Genomic DNA, 23,506 nt, shown 5'->3' with positions numbered 1-23,506 from the left:
AACACGATTTAAACACAGAGATTAAGCTTTCCTGATTACATTGGGTTTAAAGCACTTTCCTCAAAGGAGAAAATGAGGCCAATTTTCAAGGAACAAGTGCCCTGGAGGTTGACTTTTGCTTAACCAGAGTGGCTAAAAACAAAAGAAATCAGCATACATTCTAACTCCAACAGTAGGAGCAGCTGGGGGGGGAGGGGGCTTACTGTCCACGTCAAACCCCTGCAGCCCTGGGTTCAGGGTTCAGAATAATTGGGGCTAAACATAAAAAATGTCAATCGTGACAAGTAAACGTGTGGATGTAAACCTAAAACAGGCCAAAGCCGAGGGAGGAGTCGGGGAAGGATGAGTGTGGGGAACTCTGGCTGACAAGCCTGCGGTGGCTGGAGGGACATCGCCGGGGTGCGCCGGGTCACCACCACCGCTGAAAGCACGCAGCTCCACCGGGCCAACCCCACACACCTCGCAGCGAGTTCTGTGCTGCATTCCCTGGGCTGCAGCTGTCTCTGGTCTCCCTGGAATGCACTGAAGCTGGCTGGCCAGGGAGCCCGGAGAAATGGTCACTTTAGTTAGCTTCAAAGAAAAAAAAAAAAAAAGCTAGTGACATTGCCCACTTCCGTGCAGGAAAAAAAACAATGCTCTTGTCTCTCAGTTCTCACTGGGACCTAAAAACACCGCTCCTTCTCTATTTCACAGAATAGGGCCCCCCTGGTATCAGCCCAACGGGCCTCTGGTGACACAGATATGGGCCACGATACCAGTGAGATTGATGGAGGCAGGCCGTGGGTCCTCCTTCCGAGGAGTTTCCCGCTGGTCTAACACTAATCTCCACTTTTCCTGTGTGACTCTGGGACAGAAGTTTATCACAATCTGATGGCTCTGGAAGAGAAACTCAATCCGACAGGAGCCTGGGGTCTGGGCACTGGAGCTCCCAGTCTGAGGGTGGCCCCAATCAAAACAACTTTAATTGGATCTCCCTGTGGTTTTCAATTAACGTGCAAATCAGAGAGCCAGTAATTGATGAGAAGGTGGGTCCTGGGTCAGCTTAAACCACTCTGTCTACAGAGGCCACGGTTCATTAACGCTTTGGGGTTGGGGTTTTTGCTTTGCTTTGCTTTGGGGGTTGTGGTTTGCCAGGGAAGGGGCTGGCTAGTTCACGCCAAAGAAAGCCAAAGGCTTCCCATTCCTCCAGAAAACTCATCACACTCAATTCATACTCTCCTTTATAACAACGGGAAACGAATCACGAGAACTGTTTCTTAAAAGGCTGGTGACAGAGGTAACTAGACAATGAAAGTCTGCATCTAATCGAGGACTGAAAAGTGGGTTCTCCCACCGGTGCTAAAAGCAGCCTTAGGTAAGGGCTCTGAAGGTGACTTCCCCTTGAGCTGGAGGCGAGGCCTCAGTAAACAGCTGTTTTCTGGCAGCGGTCCTGGCCAGCCCGAGTGCCAACTGTCACCAGCCCGGGGTGATTGATTCATTGCCTCTGCCTCCAGAAGGTCAGCTGCTGGGAAACTTGTCACCGTGGGATTAAAAACGATGAGTGCAAGACAGGGCGTCAGGAGGAGAAGTCCCTTCCATTACAAAACTGAAGAGAAATCTGTCTGCAAAATGAAGCCACTTCCTCAGAGGGAGGAAGGGGAGCCCCAGGAAACAACGTGCCAGCAATTAGCGCGCGACACGGGCAAGGAAAACAGAGAAGAGCACACGCAGAGCTGTGTTGTGCTGAATGTCTTCACGTCTCTCTGAGCAGCAAAGGGGAAGTGAACAGCCGGTGGACAACTACTGTATTCTCTTGTGAGGTCGTTCGAGTGTTTTCAAAAATGGCTAGGATGAGAGGACAGGGCTGAAGAAGACTCAGGAAAGCAGAGTTGCTTCCAGGCTCAACTCTGGACTCGTTGCAAACATTTAATTGTGTCCCACTCAGCCTTCCCCACTCACCCAGGAGGCTGGCTCTTAGCAATGCTTACACGGGTGATCAGCAAGAAAACCTTCACGTGCTGTACCTACACTGTGCATACATTGTATGAGCACATCCTGATCCAACACTGCCAGTGTCATCGTCAGCACTACCATCATCGCCATCATCCTCATCACCATCACCAACATCATCATCACCATCATCACCATCTTCATCACCATCACCATCATCATCACCATCACCCTCATTACCATCACCATCATCATCATCACCATCATCTTCATCATCACCATCATCCTCATCACCATCACCAACATCATCATCACCATCATCACCATCACTATCATCACCATCATCCTCATCACCATTACCACCACCATCAACATCACCACCACCATCCTCCTTCTCATCATCACCACCATCATCATCATCAAATTAAAATGCAAACCATACAGCATTGTCCCAAGTTCATGTAATAAACGAACATTTGTAGAAACAAAACAACAGAATACATACCCTGGCCCTTGTGGTTGACTTCTTTGGCAGCAATGACTTTGTTTATAACAGTCTGAAGGAAGTCATTCTCCCCTGCCACCCTGGGTGAAAAACGGGATGACATGTTCAGCGGCTTGTGTCGAATGGCGTCGTCCAACGCGAGCCTGGAGGGCACGGGACGACCAAGACCACAGGAGACAAAGGGGCACAGAGACCCAGAGGTCACGGTAACAAGGGAACACAAGAGATCATCGTCACCGAGTGCGAGAGAGTCATCATGAGTCAACGCACGACAAAGGACAGGATAGGTGACAAGAGAGACAGGGAAGAGCATTGATCAGGAAAATGCTGAAACACAAGAGAAGTAAAGCAAACAAGGTCAACCCTATCCCCAGGAAATAAACATCCACCACGACTCCACTCCATTTCTAATAGATAATAAAAAAAAAAAAAAAAGGGCGGGGGGGACTTATCTGAAAATAATGTGGATAGCATTTAATCGCAAGGAATGTTCATGTCCCTTTCTTCAATTTCAGTAATTCCTGACCATAGCTTAGGTCAAGGGGCAGGTGGTTCGAAGGGAAAAGCAAAATCAAGATCAAAAAACAATCCCTACAACCTAATTGCTTGGAGAACTTGGGTGAAAACCACCCACTCCATCAGACTGTGTACCCAGTGTAGCCTCAGATAATTAAGTGTGAAAAGAATGGCACAGTCTTTGGAGAACATAACTACCATGTCTGAAAAGTGACACTGTGATGTGATTATGAATGCAAACCATCACCATTTGGGGGTCCCGTGGATCATGAGTTTTTAATAGAAGCTACGCTAAGACCAAGAGATAAGTACAAACAGGCAACATGGGCAAAGAGAAATACCATGTAGCACAGCAAAGCACAATATGCAATGAGCAAGAAAATATACGTCATGTACATAATGTTTAAAATCATTTCCAGAACCAAGGACAAGTGTTATTCATCATTTGAGCCCACATTACTCAAGAGAGCCAAGGACTTTTAATTTACTTTACCAAGTTAAAAAAGACAGAGAGAGAAAGATGTACACTGTGCTTCCTTCCCTAAAACTTATCCTGTGATATAATAAATCAGTTTTAATGGAGCAAAAAACGGTTTCATTAGCATGGCATTTCCCAAAGAACTGGTTTCATTGCTTAGTTTGCTATTAAAATCATGCTGCTCTTTTGTTTCAAACACTAGAAATATTAGTCTTCCTTTAAGGGAGGAAGGAGTCACAAATTACAGCAAGAGTCAAACACGTAATAATAATTTTTAAAATGGGTGTTTTGCTCTAAGACAGAAAAAGATGGCGGCAACATGGCCGTAACACGTCCCAGTGAAATTTGGACTTGTGGGTCTTAAACTCGTAACCTCCCTAATTTTTCAAACAATGACCAACAGTTTTTTTTCCCTTGACTTTTCCCAGAAGACACTAGCAGACAACAGGTAGTTTCAACTCAGGGGTACATTAAGACATCAAGAAACTCTGAGGTCTAATATATAAAACAGCATTCAAAACAGCACTGGGCTGCATTATTTCTCATGGGCAAAAGCAGCAACTTAGTATTATCATTTTATAAGGGCATATTTTATTTATTACCTCAATATCTGCCTATGTTCAAAGACGATGTTTCCCTTGTTTACTGAGGAAACTTCCAGATTCCGCAGAACCACGCTCCCTTTGTAACTATCCTCACTGGATGTGATTCCAAGGCGGCACTACCCAACAGGACGTTCTGTAATGACGGGAATGTTCTAGACCTGTGTTGCCAAATATGGTAGCCACCAGCTACCAGTGGGACTGAACACTCTCAACGGGACTTTGGGAACTTTCAATGGGAACACTTTTAATGTGATTAAAGAAGTATTTCATTTGATTTAATCTTCACTAATTGAAACAGCCACATGTAGCTCATGGTTACCATATTGGACAGAGGAGTGACGCTAACGGAATGAAGCCACAAAAGACCTTTGCCTCCAGTTGTGTGTGGTGAAAACCCATTTTAAGCTGGTTAATGCACGGTTCTCTGTTATTCTCACACTGGGAAGACTGCAAAAATTTCCACTGAGCCATGCTTTAGGATGCTGTCTGACTAGATCACCTGCCTGCAAAGAAAACCATCATAACCCCGTCTTGAACAAATGGTTCTCAAGCCCGGGGCTGAGTGAGGGGATCCGTCACGCAAGAATGAGCAGTGCAATGGGAAGCCAAACTCACAGCTCCTGCCCACCCTGCCCCCAAAGAGACTCCTTCAGCTACCTGCTGGGCATCACCAGACTCCAAACCTCCTCAGCCAACACGTGAACACAGATTTCTAAAATAAAATTTATTTCAAGCCTGGAACCACTTAAGTAAGAACAGAAATAAGGAGAAAAGGCAGAAGGCAGAACACTATGGAGGTCATTCTAACACGCCTTATGGTCTACCCTTCTAAGATTTCACACCCTCAGGAGGAAGCTGTCTCTTCTGATTAACCTGAACCACTCTAATCCCTCTTCCTTTCTCTCTCCACGGCCGTCTGAGATGGAGAAGCGTCCGGTGAAGTGGCCACAGATCATTATGTAGCTACTCTCTCGCTTTCATCCCCAAGGAAAGGACACCAATCCTTTCGACCTTTTCCATGGGATCTACCTTCCATTCAGAGAATCAATTTAACAAATCTCCTCCAAGTGTTTTCCAAGCTTCCCACACCTCTCCACACACTTGGCTTCAGAACTACAATAAACCCTAAGAAAGGTGAGCGCAGACTCAGTCCGCTTGAAGCAGCAACAGAGACAGAAAAGCAGCAGCATGATTATTTGTTTCAAGTGTTTCACTTTACAAAAGAATTCATCACTATTTTGTTTGGCTTTCTATTTTAAAAACAGCAGCCTCCCGTGATGAATGTGGAAATGCTGCATTTTGAATATGTACAGCTACTAGAATGAATCAATTATGTAAAGGAACATTCATGCTCACGGTGGACTGGTAATTCTGCGTGTCCTATGCGACACGGCGATTCCCCCGAATCACCCAGAAAATCTTCTACGTGCAAGACCACGAGGCAACTTTAACCCAAGACTCGTGGGGCTACAGAAATGCCATGCACTACCGCCGTGACTACACAGATCTTTCATTATTACAAAATAATCAATCTCTCTTTGTGCTGAATTTATAAACTTAACTTTGAAGAGAATTATTACAAACACACGTTTTCCATCTTGTATCTGGCTGAGTGCTTTGACTGCTCCATACTTACGGCTGAAAGGGGATGAAATGCTGCTTATCTTCATCATCTACTTTTCCATTTATTATATCTGTTACATCCATCACTGGGGACAAGAAAAGAACAGGGATTGTTTTAAGTGCTATAATCAGAGAAAACAAACAAATAAAGCAACATCAGATTGTCTTCTGACCAACAGCGGCATAAACCACACGGTGGCATTTTTTTTTTTTTTTTTTAATATTCAAGTTCAGAGCATTTTCATGTTCCAAAGACAAATGAAGTTATCTGAGAACATCGACCCAAATGGGGTTGGGGCCCAAATGGCAGAGTTCTGCTCAATAAATTCCTTTGCCTAGGATGCAACTTGACACTCTGGAGCTGCCCTGTCCAAACAAAGGTTGTGTGATGATGGAATGTTCTGGAACAACAAGCACCTGAAACGTGGCAAATGTGATGGTGGTACTGAATTTTTACTTTGATTTCACTCATAAAAGCCACATGTGGCAAGGGCCGACCACGTTGATGGGCACTGCCCTGGGGCATCCATAAGTTCTTGCATTCCCCCAAAAATAAAGTAACTACCATCCGTCTACCCATCCCACACCAGCATCCGTGGACACTATTTCAAGGGGCATTCGACAGCTGATCCTCAAAGTCACCGACTGCACAACTGAGGAAATGGAGGCTCCAGGACACCAATGAATGACCTTGCCCAAAGTCAGAGAGCTAGAAAGTCTCTGATGCTCAAGCTCTGACCATTGCAGCCAGAGACCCCCAACGACAGCCCCAGGCGCTTTCTCTGTCTCCGCTCGATCCCCACACTTCAGGTAACTGGGCAACATTGCTCACTGATTTTCTCTTCACAATCCCTTCCCTGAGGATTACGACCATGGACTGACAATGTGGACAATTTCCATCTCTACCACTTGCTCCTCCCCCAACAAAAAGGGGGACGACTCTGTAAGGACGAGAAGAGAAGCATCGTCACATGCTGGTTGCCTCGGTGGAGCCCACGGAGCTTCCACAGTGTGTCCTGAGGGAAAACAGCCCACACTCTGCTGAACCACTGCTCCTCTTGGAGCGAAGAGCCCACACATGTGTCCAGAGATACGGGTCAAAGCATCACAAGTGAACTAGATCATCAGGTTGTGGATGCCCCAAAGGCATATGGCCCAGACCACAGTCTCCACCTACCAGAAGACGCCCCTAGCTTTAAGCATCCTTGGGGGCAACGGATTGGCATTAGATGCACCTATTGAGACCCTCAGATGCCCAAGACCGTACTTTCACCGCCAACTGAGAACCGTGTGGCGCTGGGCCACAGGGGGGAGAGCCTGGGCCTCACAGACCACCTGCCACATGCAGTCCACAAGGCACAGCCCACTGTGTGTCTGCAGCCCTCTCTCCTCCCACCGCTGAGTGCGTCTCCCTAGTCATACAACCTGGCCACTGCTCTGGGGCGTCCGTAAGTTCTCGCATTGCCCCCAATGATACCACAATGCCAAAACCCAGGCATCGGGCCGGGGAACACATCAGGAGCCCAGCGAAGTTTCGCAGGAAGGAAGCAAGAGAGTGAGCCATGAGACTTGCGTGTGACACCAGTCAGGTGAAGGCAGCCTTAGTCTTCCACGTCCTGGGAGTGACAGCCCTTTCAGTGGCGCCTGTCCCAAGCCCCGGAGGAGCAGGCTGTGACAGCACAGACCTTGTTCGCAAGGAATCTCCCTCACCGCGGCTCGCCCGCACGCTGGCCCATACCACGGAGGTTCGCGCTCTGATTGGGGCTTTGGTACAACCCCGGCTACACAGAATTATGAGTGACTTATGTTCTACTTACGCTTTTTGTCTTTTCATAAGTTCTATATCACTTTTACACTACATTACAAAAGAAACACGACATAGCATTTCCCATAGAAGGCTAAGAACCGGAGGCTTAAAGGTCCGTGAACACATCGCTCACCCGGGCTCTGTCGACACAAACATGCAGAAGTTATTCTGGATAAAATCTTAAAATTAAGTTCATGTGTGGGAACTGGAGTTGCACAGGTATGAACAGAAGCGGATGACCAAAAAGGTGATCCACCTTCTCAGGTGGAGAAGTGTCCTTTCTTAACCAGAAAGAGAACAGGAGGTCAGAGGATGTCCTGAGCAGGTTAAGGGTGTGCACTAGTTTAGGACAGCGCCACTGGGGGTGCTGAATGCCATGTGACGAGGGAGGCAAGGCAGTCTGATGGCAGCGTTCCACTGGGTGCCTCACACCCGTAGTGGCTCATAGGTGATTTGGTTAAAGAAGGAATTCTCATTTAATTGGCAGGATGTGGGGCCTGGGCAAGAATGTGTATATATTTTTAAAGTTTATTTATTTATTTAGAGAGAGGGGGAGAGGGAGCGCGCATGTGGTGGGGAGGGGCAGAGACGGGGGGGGGGTGGAGACAGAGAGAGAGGGAGAGAATCCCAGGCTCTGTACTGTCAGCACAGAAACCCATGCAGGCCTCAAATTCACAAACCACGAGATCATGACTTGAGCCGAAATCAAGAGTCGGACATTTAACCAACCGAGCCACCCACCCAGGTGCTCAAAAATATATTTTTTAATCGTGCCCCAAACCGTTCCCAAACACAGTTAGGGCTGAGAATCACTCCATTAAAATATTTAACCTTTTGCACCAAAAAGATATGGCTATCTTCATCTCTCCCCAAAAGACAGGGGACACCCTCACCTTTCCCTAGCAGAGGTGACTAATCAGTCCCTCTTCTTGAGCTGTCACCGAAATAACGGAACACAAATATGGAGGACAGACGGAACCTATTCCAAGATAACTGGGTCCTCCTCATGCTCCGGTCTCCTCCTACCCCATCATCACTTTGACTATTCACTGTGAATTTCCTCCTGAATCAATCAATCACCAGCTCCAGAAACCGTGAAGCCATCCAATGACTGGCTTTCCTCCAGGCTGAGAATGTGGGTCAGGGTCTCCCTCAGGAGATGTGATCTGCTTTAAAACCAAATATAGGATTTACATCGGAAACTTGCGACTGAAGGAAGCATCGCGAGCTGCCAGTCCACAGAAACCACACAGAAAAGAGCTAAGAGATTTTTTTTCCCTCTCTCTCTCTAACAGAAGAGCTTATAAATCAAAGCAGTCCACCATCCAGTATTGAGCAGCAGCTCTTACTCAGGATGAACGTGACGATCTAGAAACTCTAAGGAAAGCAGAGAAATGGATTACCAGCCACTCCGAAAGGCCGCCGCAGGCCCGAGGTCAGTTTCCTGGTATTGTTGTCCCTCAGCTCCATGCGACCCACTCGTACGATCTGACAAACGAAACTGATTTTGTCCCTTTTCAGGTCTTTGCTTCCGAGGTCCTGGAAATATTAATTTCCATAAATTATTTGGGAGAACCATTACTCAATGCAGGTGCAACTGAAACAGACAGTAAAAAGATGGATTGGGACTCTCTTCTCTGACCAGTTTTTAGCATTTTAATAAGTTGTTCACATAACAAAAAGGAGCTGGATAACAATAGTCAATTAACGTTAAGCAAACTTCAGATGCAGGGTTAAGAGAGTGCTGGGGCTTTAAGAGAGTGCTGGGGCAAATCTCTGTCATGGGGATCCTAAGGGAAGCTAGAGACCCCTGAACAGCTCTGGGAAGGTATCTTATTATCACTGCATTCACACGGGTTACAAGCATCCCAAGAATCCATGCTCTAGTGTAGACACAAGTCAGAGGGCAATCATTAAAGGTAATCACTGGGATGGTGAATGAGTCAAATGAACCTGTGTGGTTGTACTTACAGTAAAAACAGCTCGCAAATTATGTAATCTGTCTATGTCTTTAGGCAATCCTGAACTTGACCAGCGAACCAGGTAGTTTTCACTTGAGAAAAAAGAAAAGAAAGAAAAGAAAAGAAAAGAAAAGAAAAGAAAAGAAAAGAAAAGAAAAGAAAAGAAAAGAAAAGAAAAGAAAAGAAAAGAAAAGAAAAGAAAAACAAATTCATTTTCTAAATTTAACAGGACACTAAATAGACACCCACATTGATTTATAATTAATACCACATAAGTCCACAATGCAGACAACTATACGAGTTCAGAAATGTCAGCCATGCCAGAGAGAACTGCTTTTCCATTAGCACATAAGTAATTTCCCACACAAGGGAATAGTCGAGAATCTCTGAAAGGCTGTAATTTTGCAATGGAACTATATGTGAACGTCATTTCCAAGTTTATTATTTTAAAAGCATTATTCGTTTATTGAGATTGACTATGATCTAAAATTCACCATTCATTCATTTACAGTATAAAAGAAATACTGCACGTCTGTCTCAGAGCCTAAAACAACCAAATATGCCATACAGACAAATGGAATCCTACGACAAGACGAAATGGAGTCCGTACCACAAATAAGGATGAAATTCATCCATTTGTTCTGTTTTCTGTCACATACCAACTTTTATAATTTTGAACAACACAAATGAAGATATTTGAGTTTTAAAGGTACGTGCATGAGCACACACACACTTCACACATAATTTAAACCATAATTTTTCCATCTGGACAAAGAGAGAGTTATACTAAGAGACAAAAGCAAGAAGGAGGGAAAAGACCACATTAGAAATGACAGGGATGACAAAGACGAGATTTATAATATTTCATTCAACAATTATTAATTGAGAGCCTTTATATAGCAGGCAGCCATCTAGACACTGTATTCCAGCCAAACGTGTTGCAGAAATAACAATAGGTCAAAGGTCCAAAAGTGACATTCGCAAGAGACAAAAGTTTGACAGCAGCAAGATTGAGACAAGAGTGACATTATCGGGGGGGGGGGGTCTTGGAAACATAAAACCCTATGAAGACAACACAGGAAACAATGACTTCCACCTTTGGTTGGTTGCCACGTCCACGAAACAGTTCCAAGACGAAAACTCTACATTCGAACACCCATGTGCACGCAAGAGAGCTGACCCTGGACCAGAGCCCGGCAGTGCCATCACACCGTCCCAAACCACCCTGGGCTCAGCTGCCGGGGGAAGTATGGCCAACTGGTCTCCCCACTGCTCTCTGAGAGACCTAGACGTCTGGTGGGCCCAGCGCCACTTTCCGAACGTTACCCAGAGAAGAAAGACAGCCGCAAGGGAACGTCACTGACCTGATGAATTTGGACTCCACAGGGTCATAAAGAGACATCAGCACTTCAGCATCTTCTCCGATTTTACAAACCACATTTTTGAGGTTGACAAACAAGGCCAGAGAAGGGGTGGAGGCAAACTTAGCTTGTCTGTTAATATCTATGTTCTGCTTTTGGGACTGTAAGTAGAAATAAAACAGAAAGTTGACAGTAGCAGGGTGCCTGGGGGGCTCAGTCAGTGAGGCGTCCTTGACCCTTGATTTCGGCTCAGGTCATGATCTCCCAGTTCATGAGCCTGAGCCCCTCATCGGGTTCTGCACAGACCATGCGGAGCCTGCTTGGGATTCTCTATCTCCCTCTCTCTGCCCTTCCCCAACTCACGCGCACACATGCTCTCACTTTCTCAAAATAAGTAAATAAACGGAAGGAAGGAAGGAAGGAAGGGAGGGAGGGAGGGAGGGAGGGAGGAAGGAAGGAAGGAAGGAAGGAAGGAAGGAAGTTGACATTAGCAATACTCACCACTAACCAACGTTGCACTTTCTTTATTGATGACAGAACAGAAAACTGCATGCAACCGGTTAGCCTAACACAGCAAAGCCACTCTGCAGTCACTTCCTTGTCCCACTCAACACATGCACGCACCCAGTGCAAAGGTCACAACCCCTTAACAGTTTGTACTGAACATGGTCTTCAAATACTGCAGTGTCTAAACAACGAATCATGGTGATGTTCACATGCAGAGCTGCTTAATTTCTGGTTCCCCCACTAGACTAAATCCTCCGAGAACACTTCTGTCTTATTCATCAGTACGTCCTCAGTTTGTGGTACCCAGTAGGTGCTCAATAAATACTTGCTGAATGAACGGCTGACTCAATCAGTCAACTGACTCCTTAATATCTGCTATAGAGAAGACACCATTAGAGACCAGAGAAAATGCAGAAGATCAGTAAGACACATGTTCCCTGCCCTCATCAAGCTTAGAATATGTCACTCCTCTGGCTCCTATCAGAGAGGAAATGCAGAATCCAGTATTGTTTCCCATGAGATGAAAACACAAAGTCAATGTCGTTAAGACCCTGCCTCCTAAGACGTAGCACAGTGCTTACAACCCTCCCCCCGCCCCCACCAAGGGATGAAATCCTTCCTGGTCGTCAGCAGTATGTTTGGACACTGGGTTCCTTTCCATTCATCATTGTATGAAATATACTGTATAGTCGTGCCTTCTGAGTTTTCTAGTACAAATTCTGGGCCTCACTGGTGCTTTATTAATGTTGAAAACTGTTACTGAGAAAAGGTACTCTCAATGTAAATGGCACATTAGAGACAGCCGAACTTACCTTTTCTTCTTGCAATCTTTCCTCCACTTGTTTAGAAGCGATTTCATGAGCTCTAAAGAGACTAATCGTGCTAGTTAGTTCTGGATCCAAAATGTTCCCATCTTCATCTCTCACCACCAAGTCCAGATCAAGAATTCTAGAACAACAAGAATTCAGAGCTTCATGGACACGGACCAAGGGCTTTGAATTCTCTGACACAACTTCAGTCCCAACAACTAGGCGCAGTTGAAAACATCATAGAAAGTCAGGGTCATCCATAATACTAGGGGACATAATTCTATAAGGTCACTTTCTTTAAAACACATTCCTTTGGAATTCAAAAAAATTACTCAGGGGCACCTGGCTGGCTCAGTCAGTAGAGCATGAGGCTCTTGATCTTGGGGTTGTGAGTTTGAGCCCCATGTTGGGTACAGAGATTACTTAAAAACTAAAATCAGGGGTGCCTGGGTGACTTAGCTGGTTAACTGTCCGAATCCGGCTCAGGTCATGATCTTATGGTTTGTGAAATCGAGCCCCATGTTGGTCTCTGCATTGACCAGATGGAGACTGCTTGGGATTCTCTCTCTCCCTCTCTCTCTCTGTGCTCCTCCCCTGCTCCTGCTCTCTCTTTCTCTCAAAATAAATAAACTTAAAAAAACAAATAAATAAAAGTAAAATTTTAAAACAAATTATTCAATGTTTACTTCCATTGCAGTAGTGACTTTTTCTTCAAGTGCAAAATTTGACGGATCTGCACAGCCCAAATGAAGTGTGTGTTACTAATCACTATATGAACAGCATGGGCAGTTTAAAGCACACACATGCTATATAGATAGTTGGGGGAGGGGTATGTATGGGGGTATAATATATATAAATAGAGTATATATAGGGTGGGTAGTTATGTATAGAGTGTATATACATACATACTCCTGTGTGTGTGTGTGTGTGTGTGTGTGTGTGCGTGTGCGTGTGTGTGTGTGTGTATGCAGTGACATACAAACCCATGCACCCATATATTTAAAATTGGTGATGGTGACATCATCACCAAGCTGGGGAGAAGAGGTAGGAAGGAAGAACGGGGGCAAAGGCACACCCACCATTCTATTCTCGTCAATTCTATCACACAGCTTTGCTTCTACCTACAGTCAGTTCTAATCCCGAAATTAGCTCATCAGAAGATCTTCGATAAAGATGTTCTACTGTGTTTCGACACCAAACATGTGGAAGTTATCCATAATAACATTAAGCAACTTTCTGGCCAGATGGCTAGACGTAGTAGCCAACTTAAAACATGAGCAGCATCTGTCTAATAAAGCTGTCCATCCATGTCTGGAAATGTTTTTTGGCAACCTTCTCTCTGTTTCCCCAAATCTGACGAAATTGTTAGGTGATTTTTAGCACAATTTTTATTTAAAGAATAAACAAAGACCATTATATAAAGAAAGAAACCGGGAGCTGCACCACGGCGACGTGTTCTGGCTTTCTTTTTAATAAGACATGAGGATCTTAACCACAGATGCCTTATACTTTTGCCTTTGGGATTTTCTTCCTGCTATTAACAAGTCTATGGAAGCAGGATTTTTTTTCTTTAACCATACGGCAAAGTAGAGTCTGCTGACAGAAAGATAAATCTCAATTAGATAATGACTGTAACAGTTACAATTTTAAGAGGAGAGGTGACTTGGGAAGAAAGACTCCAACGAGGCAAACTCATGCCCGACTTCTCTCCCTGAACGTCACACACCTTAAAGCTGGAAACGAGTCTGATAACGTGCGCCAATCAGGTTTCATTTTGAGAGGATGCTGGGCCACTGCACCATTTGGAAAGCAGTCACAAAGACCTCGTGCTCCCCTCTTAATATCTACTAAGCAAATCCACTGATGGCGAAGCAGGACCCACTGGGCCAGTCGGCAACATGACGGTAAACAGGCTTTTAAACAAATACTCAGAGGCTTTTCGCTCTGCAGGAAAACAGCCTAGTAGTTGCAGGGATGGTGGGGTGCCTCAAAAGGAACAGAAGGACATTTTTTTAAAAAAGCCTTTTAGTCTCTCATCAGTTGTCTCTGTAATAGGCTTCGCTAATGAGGAAAAGCCCCCTCTCTCCCAAACCCTGAGCCCCCCTTGGGAGGAGTCCGTGCTGGTGTGGGTGGGGTCAGTTCTGGAGTGGGTGGGGCCAATGCTAATGAGGGGGGAGAGAAACCTTTCTCCTATGGGCTGCCCAGTGCTGGTGCCTGCAGAGTTACAAAGCTTTAGAGGACGGTGGCCAGAGGTCCCACAGGCCACACGGAACGAGGCTCCCTGAGGAGCAGAGGCCCAGGCCACGTACCAGCCTGCTGCATACACCCTGCCGTGTGCTCCTCGCCTCAGTCCTGCCAGGACAGATGGCCAGACCCGCTTCACAAAGGAAGAAACCTAAGCTCCGAGAAACATCCAGAAGAACCCTGAGCCTGGATTCTGAGCCAGAACCCTCTCATGGTAGAGTCCGTGCTCGTTCCAGAATGCCACATGGAAACTGGCGCAGGAAGTGGCTCGTCAGGGTTCTCTTCATGCCAACTCTTCTGTGTGTTTTTCTGAGCAGCCAGCGCTCAGGTGGGGTCTGAACCCACAGTGAGCTTCTGCTACAAAGGTGTGTCTGAGCACAGCAGGAGGGCAAAAAACTGTCTTATTAAGGGCTGTATTTCCTCTCAAAGCAGTAAATTATGTTTGGAAACACTTCCTTTCGTAACTCGATTGTTCCACGAAATAATGTACTTTCGTTGCTTACCACAGCCAAACTAAGCAGGTGGTTCTGAACATAAGCTCAAAATACAATACTCCAAGAGAAAATAGAATCAAAGCTCCAAAAAGTGTCATTTTTCAAAGCTCCAAAAAGTGTCACGAAATGGGTTTCCCTAAAAGGATATCTAATATCCTATATTCAGAAGTCTCTAACTTTCTGGGGCTTCTCCTGTAGACTTTTTTCTTTAATGTTTATTTATTTTTGAGAGAGATAGAGACAGAGTATGAGCAGGGGAGGGGCAGAGAGAGAGGGAGACACAGAACCCGAAGCAGGCTCCAGGCTCCCAGCTGTCAGCACAGAACTCGATGCAGGGCTCAAACCCACGAACCGAAGATCATGACCTGAGCCGAAATCGGATGCTGAACCCACTGAGCCACCCAGGCGCCCCTCCTGTAGCCTTAATCCAAACCCTCCATCTAACTAAAAATGTTGCTAGAAACTTTTCACACTTGAAAGGATGAAATACTAGAAAACAAAATGATACTATAATTCTGATTTTGCAGAAAGGTTGAGTTTATACCCAGGGCACCCTTCAGCTAACCGGCTGGGGCAATCCTCTCCCATTCTCTGAGCTTACCATCCTAGTGTGTAAAATGAGGGGCTTGGTCCAACCCAGAAGTTGCCCGATCCGCTGTCCAGCGTGGTCCAAGTCTATTTTTAAAAACTGAAATTTCAGGCCAGCATGCCAGATATTAGAAATCAGAATCTTCAGGGGTAGGTCCCCCGATTCTGTATTTTGAAAGCTCTCCAAGTGATTCTGATAAGGACCAGCATCTGAGAATCGTGTGACCAGATCATTTTTGAGGCCTCTTGCAGCTCTGACATTATAGGGACAACCAGTTACCCGGTGGGAAAGGGCGTGGCCTCCTTCCGGTTACAGACTTGGCAGACCCAGGAAGAAGCAGCTCACTGCCCCTCAGCATCAGAACCGCGAACGAACGACTAGAACACAGAGCTGTGCGGGAGGGAGCGCACGGCCGCTGAAAGCATTCAAGCACAACGGAGCGGAGGCTTGCTGTAGACGGGAACCTTTGCAAGAGCCATCCTTACAACAAAGCAAACTATTTGTTGTTTATCTGAAATTCAGATTTAGCTGGCTGTACTTTGGTTTGCCAAACCCGCCATCCCCCCGCACTGGTGCTAAGTTCCAAGGTGACCTGTGATGTCCCTTCCAACTCTCAGAACCTGGGGGGTCCACAAAGAAACCTGGTGCTTGTTATTGCCAGGGACCCCAGGTCTGGACTCAAAGTGAAGTACTATGAGCAGAAAATAAAAGTCCCTTCTCAGCAGGACTCACGACAAGGTCCTCTATGGAAGAGTGCAACTGAGAGACCACCCAATCCCCTGCTTCTTGGAGACAAGAATAGGTTTCAACAATGACTCTGAAAACTCCTGATTTTTAGAACCCAACAGAAAATACCCTATCCTTTTTTTTTTTTAAATCTTTAAAGTAATCATTCCACCCAACATGGGGCTCGAACTCACTACCCCAAAATCCAGAGTCACATGCTCTACCGACTGAGCCAGCCAGGCACCCCAAAAATACCCTATCCTTTCAAAAATGAAAATTAGGGGGACGCCCGGGTGGCTCAGTCAGTTGGGCGTCCGACTTCGGCTCAGGTCATGATCTCACAGTCTGTGAGTTCAAGCCCCACATCCGGCTGTGTGCTGACAGCTCAGAGCCTGGAGCCTGCTTCGAATTCTGTGTCTCCCACTCTCTCTCTGCTCCTCCCCTGCTCATGTTCTGTCTCTCTCTGCCTCAAAAATAAATAAAAACATTTAAAAAAATTTAAAAAAAAACTAAAAAATAAATGAAAACTAGGCCCTTATTTTGACGTTAGAAATTTTTTTATGATAACATGATCTTAGACTCCTCAAGGCTTACGGTAATGGTATTATATTGGATAATTTAAGCATGAAATCATCTTTGAAATAAACAAACCTGTTTCCATAATCGATTTTGGCAGTGACCTTCTTCTTCAGTTCTTTGAGCTCATCCTGCGGCAGAGTTCCAGAAAGAATCTGCGATCGCCATTCGATAAGGTCATAGATCATGTGCCGCACGCTTCGAAACATCTCCCTGTTGTCTTGCTGTACGGAGGAGAGAAAAGCCACATGTAAAGCTTTTGGTATAAAAGAGCCCTGTGGAGTGTTTTCCAAACACACATGTAGTCTATGCTTTATCTGATGCGATCCAATTAATGTCAAGTTAAAAGATGTTTTTAGCATGAAACAGGAACACATCATATGGAGTCTGGTTCCCCTGAGGCACTAAAGATCGAAAGGAGAAGCCGTGATGCACAATCCTCACTATTCCACCCAACCTTCCAGAGTATATGCCTCTCAGTCAAGAGGTTCGAACCCACAGCAGGATCGGGACGGGGAGCCTCAAAACCAGCCCACGTGCTTCTAGCACGTGGCCCAGGGATGGGCAACCCCTGAACCTCCCTCAGGATCAGTGTGAGCTTGAAGATCTTGCCATCGAGTCTTCAACATTTTGAAGACGGCGCCCTGAGCGCTGTTCTCGGCACCCCAGGCAACCGAACACCTGGGCCCGTCGTCAACCAGGCTGTAGGGGACAGCATCAGCCTGGGCCCCGGCGCGCTGCGCCTTATTCGGCGCACGCAGCTTCTACAAGCAGTGAAGTCCGAATCTACAAGCAGTCAGTGCATTTACATCAAACGGAAAACACACACAAAAAAATTCACATTTTTATCACTTTATACATATTTTGAAGGGTGTTGATGGTACAAAAAAAAAAAAGCATTTTGCATTGAGACCAAGACTACAATTCATCAAGGATGTTAGGGATTACGCCCCCGCCCCTAAAAGGAAGCGGGTGGTTCTTTCTATGAAATCTAGGGGACCTTTAATTTGATGAAATTCTAAACACGGTCCCTATAAACATTAAAACATGGCTACTACACACTTTTTTAAATAACTTCTGCTCTCCACATCTGAACCTCCCGCTCCCCGAGTTCTAGTATGTGACCTTTGTAGGAATTTCTAAGACCCTCCCCACCAACCTGTCAAAGAACGCCCTCAGAGACTATTCTGCACCCCACAAGCTACTTTTATAGCATCATCCTAATGTTAATTTCTTAACTAACAACTAAATGGTCAAAAGTAATGGTTTATTCCACAATTAGATTTGTTTCCTCTTACTAATTCATTTTTCTAAAGCCTTATCAAGTATCTAAACTTCGTAATATTTTGCTAACTTATCTACAGCCACAGAGCACAGCAAAACACAACTCGTACCAAAACGCTGTAAGGAAATTTCTACTAGCTTTGTATAAATCCAACAATGCAAGTCCACCAGAGACAAACCCACATTCATAAAAAGGAAGCGAAGGTGCCCACGAGGCATGTCTACCCCGGGCGTGAACTAGACCCAAGCCCACGAACATACCAGTCAGCATCAGCCCCTGTTTGTTTTCCTGCCATATTTTCGTTTAAAAATTGCTAAGTTGAACATGAAACACCGACTACAAAATTGCTCAGATTTACACAAAACATTCATGGCTAACTTTACGCTTTTTGGTTTTTGAGAACATTTGATGACCAATTACTGCAACTGCTTATTACTGTGCATTTACAAGAAGCCACTGTATAATCAAAAACAACAAGCCTGCCCAGAGAGCAGCTGTGGGACTTTTGCAAGTTTTCTGTGTTCCTAAGAAATCGATGCACTGACTTCCCTCCAGAGCCCTTGCTTTGTGCTGACAACATTAGCATACGAGAAATCAACACTCTGAATAGAAATACAGGCTTAACAAAAGGTAATCTTCTGCAAATATGAATTTATGTGCAAAGAAATGCCCTGAGGGAATAGGAAATGGAAGATGTCAGAGTCTCAGCCTCCCTGCGTTAATAAGGCTTCTTCCGTGATCGGGAGAACTGGACAGCTGCACACAGAGCCAGAATGTAAACGACTTCCCCACCTCTGGAACAAGCACACTTAAGTCTAGAAGACTATGTAGTTTAACTCAAATGATAAGAGACAGGCAATGGCAGAAAAAATAAACAGCAATTGTTCTGTACTGCGTCCGTAAAGAAGCACCCGTTAAAGCTTAAAAGCAGATTTCAGTTTTCAGGATCTAAATATCAACGTTGAGGGTACATCAATGCAGACTGCCTAGTCCTGTCTTCCAAAGCCTTCAAGCAGCCCGTCTCCCCTTTTGGCACAATGAAGGTGAAATCCTTGGCCCTTCCCTTTACCAATGCTTTGTCACAGGGAGCATGGCATTTACAAAGCGGGTCCAAGAGGACAATGGTCCCCCAGGGTGGAAAGAATAATGGGCCACGTTGCCTTCTTTGCCCTGAGTAGGACTTAGTCCTTGGTTCTGCTTTTGAGGTTCCCAGGGAAAGGAAAATCATCCCCTTGGTACATCAAGGTCCCACAAGACCCTTCTCTGTTTTGAAGCTTAGATTCAACATCCCATTTTCTCACCACGTAGAGCTGCCTCCAGATGGTGGACCACTCTCGGAGTGTCGTGGTGACTTCCTGTATGAGCGGGAGGTCGCCCGGGATGACCGTTTCATGTTGCCTAAGGGAAAGGAGAAAAGGACAGCCAAGTTCATGGCTTCATTAAAGTCTACAAGCTATACCTTGTAAATTCCAAATCGGGTCCACAGAATTAAATATTTAAGCAAATGGAGAGAAAATATACAAATAAGACTGTGTCCACACATATGAATACATACATCTCTGAGACTGACAGGTAATATTTGTACAGAACTTGACTGTGTTCCTACATTATCCTACATGTAAAGGCGTCTACCTCATATGTCAAGGTAAGATGAAGGAGGCAAATAATATCCCATTTAAAGTCTTCAGAACGTCAAGGTCTGAGAGTACATTCATAATATGTGTACCCATCTATCTTATAGACGGCCATAAATTATAGCCAATCTGTGTGGCATTAAAATGCAGGTTTGGGTTTAGATGATTTCTACATTTCCATCATGCATAAAACTCACTATATGATAATACATGAAGCACTTATCCCTGTCAAAATATGAATGAGGCCACGGCTCCCCAGTGTCCAGAGGTACTCTATCTAATCCCCAAACTCTGATGCATCCTCTCCCTTTTCCCTGCACCCCGAAAGGTTAACCCTTGACTCAGTCTTAACTTGCTATCTGTGTGTGTGTGTGTGTGTGCGTGTGTGTGTGTGTTTGTGTGTGTGTGTGTTTTTAAATGGTATCAACCATGGTTTTTCCAGTCGCATGCTCTGTCAGGCCCTGTACTACAAAGGACTCAGAATATTTGGGACTGAGTTAAGAGATGGAAGTGTGGCTCATGCAGTGAGGCCACCTCGCCCCAGACGTCCTGAAAGGACAAGACTGCAACCAGCATGGAATATCCCGGGATCCCAAAATATGTCCCACCTACATATCTTGAGTTGGCTGGAGCCGAGATGGGCGGGCAGGATGCTTACTTTGGCTCGCAGTTGGGGTTCAGGGCTACAATGACCTACTGATGGTAGGGGCTCCCGAAGGAAAAGACAATGGTGTCCCTGAGAGAAAACCAGTGTCTGCGGAGAGGTCTAGCCACGTGCACCCCTGGAGCGACAGGGACCAGATGTCCGAGGCAGGGGTGTGTCTGAGACCACCATCCACAAAACTGCTTTTAGAAATCGCCCTTTGATGGGACATGATCAGTGTCTATTTCAGAATGTGGTTTTCACAGCAGCCCGGCCGGGTCTGTCACCAAGGTTCCCGGTAAAGATGTTGATGAAAATGTGGTTCATCGCACTCTGCAGTGCCCTTCTGAGAAGGCCCCCCCGGGGAGGGGGGGGTTCTCTTCTCCCACGGGGTGAGCACATTTGGCAGCAACCTGGATACTTCCACCTCCCAGATCCTGAGTTTCATGCTCAGTCCACTGGGCTCTTCCATTGGCTGTCAGAAGCTTGGGGCTCAACCAGAACTCACTTTCACCACACGTGTAGAGGGCCTCGCTCTACGTACTGTGTCCTAGTCTCAGTTCTGGATCCTTCCCACTTCCTCCCTCTTCGTAGGCCTGATCTGTCTCTGAACTAACGTGCCAACTGGCTTTAATGGACTCGATCTGGCTGCTTCGTAACCACCTCTTTACCCGCAAGGGGTCAGCCATGTCTGCCCCACAGGGTTGTCATTAAGACCTACAGAAAGAACATCACGCAGGGCTCATGGAAGAATGAGCGAGACACAGCAGACAGTCAATGGGGGTGGCTCCTTAGTTGGCGCTAAATGACACCAAGGGACGAGTCAGGGCTGAAGGCCCCAATCCAGGCATCACGCACAGAGAGGAAGCACAATGACACGGGCCACCCCAAACAGAGGGGCCACACAGGACTAGGAGAAGGACAAGGCGAGCACCCTGGGAGCAGCGGGCAGGGAAGGAAGTAGGTTAGGCAGCATGAGAAACGGGGTATGAAAGCATCAGAACAAACGAGGAGCTTCATCCAGTGAAGGGGACAGCCACCAGTGCCCAGTGCTGCAGGAAAGCACCAGAAGAACAGCCTTGCGAAGACACTAGAAGCTTGGAGATTAGGAGGCACCGGCAGCCATATGACCATGGGACGAGGGACAAGTGGGAACCGCCTCGGTTACGGGGTAAAGGTAGAGACCAGGTGGCCTCAGGCACGTGGCAGTGATGTGGGGATGCGGGGTGTCTGAGAGTGAATGGAGGCTGGTGTACAGAAAGAAGAAACCTGGCAAGAGAGACAGGGTAATGAACTTGGAAGCAGGGAGGCAGCAGGGGTGGGATGACAGAGTGGCCTGGGCTGGACAGGAGGAAGGACCATGGGGAGGGGAGGTCGATGTCCGCAGGTCTCCGGAAGAAAGGAGACTGGTCAAGTCTGAAGGCAGGAAGTCCTTTGCAACGAGGAAGGCACAGACAGCTGGGCTTGGGTGGGAGCAACAGAGGGCAGCACGGGGAGCGAACACAGGGAGCCCCAAGCCTCGGCAGGAAAACCACTTCTTTGCTGTTTATTTCCCGGGTGCACCATTCACTCGCTCACCCTGGGGCATCACACCCCGGGACCCAGTGTGTGTGTCTGTTTGTCTGCGTGGGTGTGGCTCTCCTCACCGAGAGTCAAAATAATCTCTTGTTCGCTTTACTATTATGGTTCCTAATTACATTTTCCATATATTCTTTTGTATATACCTCACAGTGCTTTTTTACAAAAATTAATCACAGTCTGACGTCTATACTGACTGTGATACAGACGGATATAAAATACATTAAATGCATACTTTATTTAATTATTTCCACCAGAGTCAAAACTTTCCTTTCCCCCCCCCTTTCCTTTTAAAACTTTGTGCACAAAACATTTTATCTGTATTAAAAAAAAATACCGTATTACAGGTCGTCACCATTTATGCCTCTAAATTATTTTCTTCATTTTAATTATGCATCATGCAACCACAGAACCCGATTAGTCCTTTTCATATGTTAAAAGTACAGTGCTTGGAAAGGCAATTTTGTAATCAGCCAAAGAGATGTCATTATGCAGTAATCATATGATTAGTAATTTTATAATTTACATATTTAACGGAGGGTGAAGATGTAGCAGAGACAAAAAAGGAAAACATTTTAATGCTGCTTCTTCCAAGTTCACACCTGGCTATTCATTTGCCATTCCTGCCTAATGGGTTCCCATTCTATAAAAGTCCTTTTAATGATCTTATACATCAGTTTTATGACCTCTAAGAAACATACATCACAATTAGACAAAATGTAAATTCACACATGTCCCAATTTACCAACTGTTGCTTTACCCTCAACTCCCTCTGCATCACAGCGTGCAAAGTCTTCCAGAAAAATGGACTCAGAGCTGGGGGGCTGGAACCTCCACCTGATGGGGTCACTCTCAGAGGAGCACAGAGCACTGGGCCCATGCTATCCCAAATCAACATCAGCTTCAAGGAACATGACTGCAGGTAGAGTGCTGACTTCAGACTTTTCAAAGGTCCAAAGCCACCCCAAGTTCCCTCCCTCTCTCCAAAACTCCCATCCCATCACGGTCACACCCACATTCACCGCCCACCCCCCTACAGGCACTGCCATTTGGATAAGCAGCAAAGCCAAGTACAAGCATTTCTTTGCTCGAACATCAAGACCAGACTCACCCTTTGCCTTCAACTATGGCTTCTTTAAGATGAATATACGAAGCAGGAAATATACCCTTTGGGGGAGGAAAAAAAAAACAGTAGTTTTTATTATCAACATGAATACCAACTGAAAATCAAACAACTATCCTGAAAGGGTGGAGGCAGGCATGGCTGGATAACGCGAATTCTGCGAGTCTCATGGTAAATCTCACATACAACACAGCGAGGCAAACAGGAGGCATAAACTCAGTCTGCCTGTGTTTCACTGAGGCTGCAGGTGTCTCAGAAGAAAACAGAAGCGAACTGTCTGCAGGGAAAAAATTCCACAGGCCTTTCCTGTGTCTTCTCCGTAGGTCGCTCCTCGCGTCCACCGCTGCCCTCGACGCGGGCAGATCCAAAGCCAAGCGATGCCTAAAAACAATCTCCGATGATGGTCTCTGACAGTTCCTTCCTTCAAAAAGCTAACGCTGCCATCAAAAGTTGGTTTCCACCATCGGTCATCACGTACGCATGCAGGCCTGCTTACCTGACCCACGGATTTCC

General features: G+C 45.9%; 1 protein-coding gene across 2 annotated transcripts in view; it reads right to left on the bottom strand.

The window, feature by feature from the left end:
* The window catches only part of DOCK1 (dedicator of cytokinesis 1), a 525,941-nt gene that overhangs the window by 429,838 nt on the left and 72,597 nt on the right, over nt 1-23,506 (bottom strand). Inside the window, exons 4-12 of one of the 2 annotated variants that reach the window (XM_047073604.1) lie at nt 22,982-23,037; nt 19,317-19,413; nt 16,806-16,954; nt 12,105-12,240; nt 10,789-10,946; nt 9,435-9,516; nt 8,867-9,002; nt 5,670-5,742; nt 2,435-2,577 (exon numbers count right to left, since the gene is read on the bottom strand). In XM_047073604.1, the coding sequence (XP_046929560.1) occupies nt 2,435-2,577; nt 5,670-5,742; nt 8,867-9,002; nt 9,435-9,516; nt 10,789-10,946; nt 12,105-12,240; nt 16,806-16,954; nt 19,317-19,413; nt 22,982-23,037 (1,030 nt within the window). The remainder of the gene's footprint in view (nt 1-2,434; nt 2,578-5,669; nt 5,743-8,866; nt 9,003-9,434; nt 9,517-10,788; nt 10,947-12,104; nt 12,241-16,805; nt 16,955-19,316; nt 19,414-22,981; nt 23,038-23,506) is intronic. The other variant, XM_047073605.1, reaches the window with a different exon arrangement.

The sequence above is a fragment of the Lynx rufus genome, unplaced genomic scaffold, assembly GCF_022079265.1.
Source record: "Lynx rufus isolate CCGP_SWC_20201006 ecotype Redwood Valley unplaced genomic scaffold, mLynRuf1.p SCAF_11, whole genome shotgun sequence".
Classification (NCBI taxonomy): Eukaryota; Metazoa; Chordata; class Mammalia; order Carnivora; family Felidae; genus Lynx; species Lynx rufus.
Note: the sequence above shows the minus strand (reverse complement) of the source record. Positions and strands in the feature narration are given on the sequence as shown.